General features: G+C 38.1%; 1 protein-coding gene across 1 annotated transcript in view; it reads right to left on the bottom strand.

Annotated features, from left to right (window-relative positions):
- Positions 1 to 2491: 2491 nt before the first annotated feature.
- CBG19823 overlaps positions 2492 to 3713 on the bottom strand; it is a gene marked incomplete at both ends in the record, with an annotated part of 3038 nt that continues 1816 nt past the window's right edge. Inside the window, 3 exons of the mRNA XM_045235353.1 lie at positions 2492 to 2669; positions 2715 to 3242; positions 3294 to 3380. Of these exons, the coding sequence (XP_045096893.1) occupies positions 2492 to 2669; positions 2715 to 3242; positions 3294 to 3380 (793 nt within the window). The remainder of the gene's footprint in view (positions 2670 to 2714; positions 3243 to 3293; positions 3381 to 3713) is intronic.

Genomic DNA, 3713 nt, shown 5'->3' with positions numbered 1-3713 from the left:
TGAGTTTCGCACTCAAGCCAATCCTGAAAAACTTATTTTTAACCTCGAAAAATGCATGTTTTTGGCCAAAATTTAGTACTAAAAGCACTTTCAGAGGCCATATTTCGGCTCCTTTTGAGAACGGGCTAAAATTTTTTTTGGATTCGGATTCAGCATGATCGAAAGTACCTTTGTACAAATTTTGAGCAAATTCTCAACCGTTGTCTGAAAAACCTTCCCTTGTGAGATAGACTAAATTTGACGAATTTCCATCGTGTTTGAAACTTTGAAAAATTAATTTTTCAAAAACTCGACATAAAATCTTCGAATAAAAAATTCTAAAAAAAGCGAAGACTGAAAATCCAAGGGTCTTCAAAAACTTCATACAGTACTTCATACAAAAGGCAAAAAAATGGTGTGAAATGGTTTCACGGACATTTACCGCGAAAATCCTCTCCATGCATCCATTAATCTTGCCACCAGTTACCCAAAACACCATTTCGACATGTGTATCTGTCAAATTTCATTCGTGTCTCTTCCTCTCTTTTGTGGTAAATCGGAAGGCGGCAAACCGTAACAAATGAGAGAAATAGTGAAAGAGATGAAGAGACGCAGACATTCTACAAAGAGATTCGCCGACAAGGGCTCCCGTCTCAATGAGTATCAATGACTCTTTTTCCACTTGAGCGACTTCTCTTCCTTTTGAACTGTATTGAGGGTTTCATGTTTGATGGGAAAATTATGTAGAAAAGGGTATTTCATCTTCATGTACGTTCACAGGTAAAATGCGAACGGATCCGTTTCGGTGTCCACTAGGTTTTCTATCCGTAACGGGTCCGTTACGGGCAGTTTCGCGAATCTGAGTTCGCAAACGGATCCGTTTTTTCAACATTCGCAATCGGACAGGATACGGAGTTCGCGAACGGACCGGATACGGATGCATCTGGAGGTCGAGAGATAGTTCCCATGCCCATTCGCGAACGGATCCGTTCCGGATGGCCGAGTTGTGAGGGACTAGCTTTCTCTTAACTCTTCCATCATATTTTTGCATCTTTTTTTTTGTATTTTTAATCTATTTTTGCCGTTTTTTTTCCAACTTTTCTCGGCAATTGAGTCGATTTCTGTCTATCAAAACTTTCGAAAGGCGATTCTACGATGAAAAAAGGTTTGTAACACAAAAGTAATTCTTCGAAACATAGGGTTTGTTATAGGTATCACTTAACCTCTCCGTGAGCAAAAGGAACAAAAAATATTGATTTGATGCTCACTTTTGCAGAAAGCAAGTTGCTAGCTTAAGGTAAGTGCAAACCACATTAGTTTTCGAAATAGTGACTTTTCAAATTTTCAGCGATGGACATCTACTAAACATCTACCGACCAAAACGTTGGAAATGGGACAATTTTCAGAACGCGGAAAACAAAAAATATAACTAATAGGTAAACAGTATGCTGCATTTTCGGAAAATTTCCCAATTTTTTTTCAGATTGCTCTGGTTCCGGCTGGTCGTTCAACAAAAAAAAAGATTTTCATAGTTTCTCGAACTTTGTTGTACGTTTGATTGTTGTTTCTTATATGTTTTCTTAATAAAGTTTCGAATACTAAGTCTACAACTATCATGAAAACTCAGCAAAAATTAGGAGAAACTGAAAAAAGGAGCGGCGGGGGTTTTCAAAGAATGAGTCGGAAACGGATCTGTTACGGATTCGCGTACGGTCCGTATACGATTCCTATTTCATCCGCGCGCGAATGGCGGAGAATCCGTAACGGATTGTTCGCGAATCACCTTTGTTCTTGGATTGATGCTTTTCAAGGAATGACATATCAGAACTATCCCCAAAAGGAACGAACGTGTCAGAACTTGAACATTCTCAGTCGGTTGCTGATCAGCCTAGAATAAGGATGTACTAGAAAGGTCCCAAAGTATCCTCTACGGTTTTGGTCAGAAACGAACGGTCGCAATGAATTAGTTGAAGATCCGTCAAAGGAAACAAATACATATCTTTGAAGCAGAAAACTTTCAACTTTCAAAAAAATTGAAAAAGAAAATTTTATTTGAGCAAGTCCAAGCACAATTCGAGACAAAGAAAACACTATAGGAAACTAGATCCGGTAGAAGAACTAGACAAAAAACATGGAATAATTAAATGTGAGATTCTGAAATTTCAAAACATCCGGCCGAAAGATTTTTAGCCTGAAAAAGTTAAACCTTGGCAAGGATGCACAGAAGGTATCCGAAGTGTTGTCTACAGATTTGGTCAGAAACGGATTGCTCAAAAGTTATCTGGGGCCGTTGCATATGGCTTTTATAACATCTGTTTCAAATCAATAAGGACATATTCGAATAAGTTGATATGAAGTTCAATGAAACAATACAGATTTTTGAAACAGAAAAAATTTTTAAAAATTGGAAAAGAAAATTTTATTCCATCCAGTCCAAGCACATTTCAAGACAAAGAAAACACAATAGGAATATTAGAACCGGTAGAAAAACTAGACAGAAAACATAGAATAATTAAATGTGAGATTCTGAAGTTTCAAAAGATCCAGACGTCGTCTCACACAGACTACCATCCTCATCACCTCCGAATCGATCAAATACTAGAAGATTACAGACATTTCGAACTCTCGTCTTGATACTCGGACTGTCTTCCCATGGGTTGTAAATCGATGCGGATGTTGGACTAGTGGATCTAAATTTCTTTTTTCCTAATCTGATAATTTTGAAGAAAACTTACTTATCAGAATCCTGTTGAGCTCTGCTATTCCGAATGATTTCAATTGTGGTGATGTGACGAGAAATCTGTGAGAATTGAGTGTAGGTGATGGCTCCGGCTCCGATGACGTGAGGGATTGAGAAGAATAGACTGAGAACCATGATTCCATGATCGGATAGGGTTTGACCTAAAAATGATCTGAATAAGTGATTAGTACTTGAAAACCCACTGAATCCAACAGTATTCCATGAAACAGCAATCATATTGATCAAAACTGGAACATAGATGACGTCAAATATCAAGTTGGTGAGGCAGAAAAGGACGAAGAATCGAAGATTTTTCCGATAGACACACTTGTGAATCCATGGACAATGATGATCGAATCCATCGACACATTTATCACACTGGGAGCAGTGATGCGAGTTTGAAGTCTTTGGAATCCAACACGTAAAACAATATCGTTCGATTTTCTTTGTCTCCAGATGCTCTACGAAATCGTTTAATGGGGTTTTCGAGCGAGGCATCACACCAGGATCCGTCAGAATCAGACTGAAAAATTATTTGAAAAAGGAAAAATAGAATAGTTGATTTTAAGCGTACAGCCAGTAGAACGATGCAGAAATCACCCATATGGAGCACATCGTCATAAGCAGCGACCAGTGGAGCAAACCTTCGGAATCAAATATTCTGAAAAAAGATCATCATATCCGTAACAAGTGGATTTCTCTATAATAATCACACCCAAACCTTCAATTTTAAACTCGATTATCTCGATTGTTTCGAAATTAACTATTTAAAGGGGGACTCCGACCAAAAATTTTTATTGCATTAAAATGTGTTAAAAGTTATCTATTTTCCGAATATAATAGCGAAAAAATTCCAAAAAATCCGAAATTCCCAAAAAACGCCGTTGAAAAGGAAGAAAATTCAAGATGCCGCCGGGGGACGAGGATTTTCAGTGAGAAACCTAGGCCACGGCAGCGGGCGCCTTTCCTATGTGGCAAATTTTCCGGATTTTTT

Source organism: Caenorhabditis briggsae (genome assembly GCF_000004555.2).
Source record: "Caenorhabditis briggsae complete genome, chrIV, whole genome shotgun sequence".
Taxonomy (NCBI): domain Eukaryota; kingdom Metazoa; phylum Nematoda; class Chromadorea; order Rhabditida; family Rhabditidae; genus Caenorhabditis; species Caenorhabditis briggsae.
The sequence above is the reverse complement of the archived record's forward strand: the minus strand, read 5'-3'. Positions and strand labels throughout refer to the sequence as shown.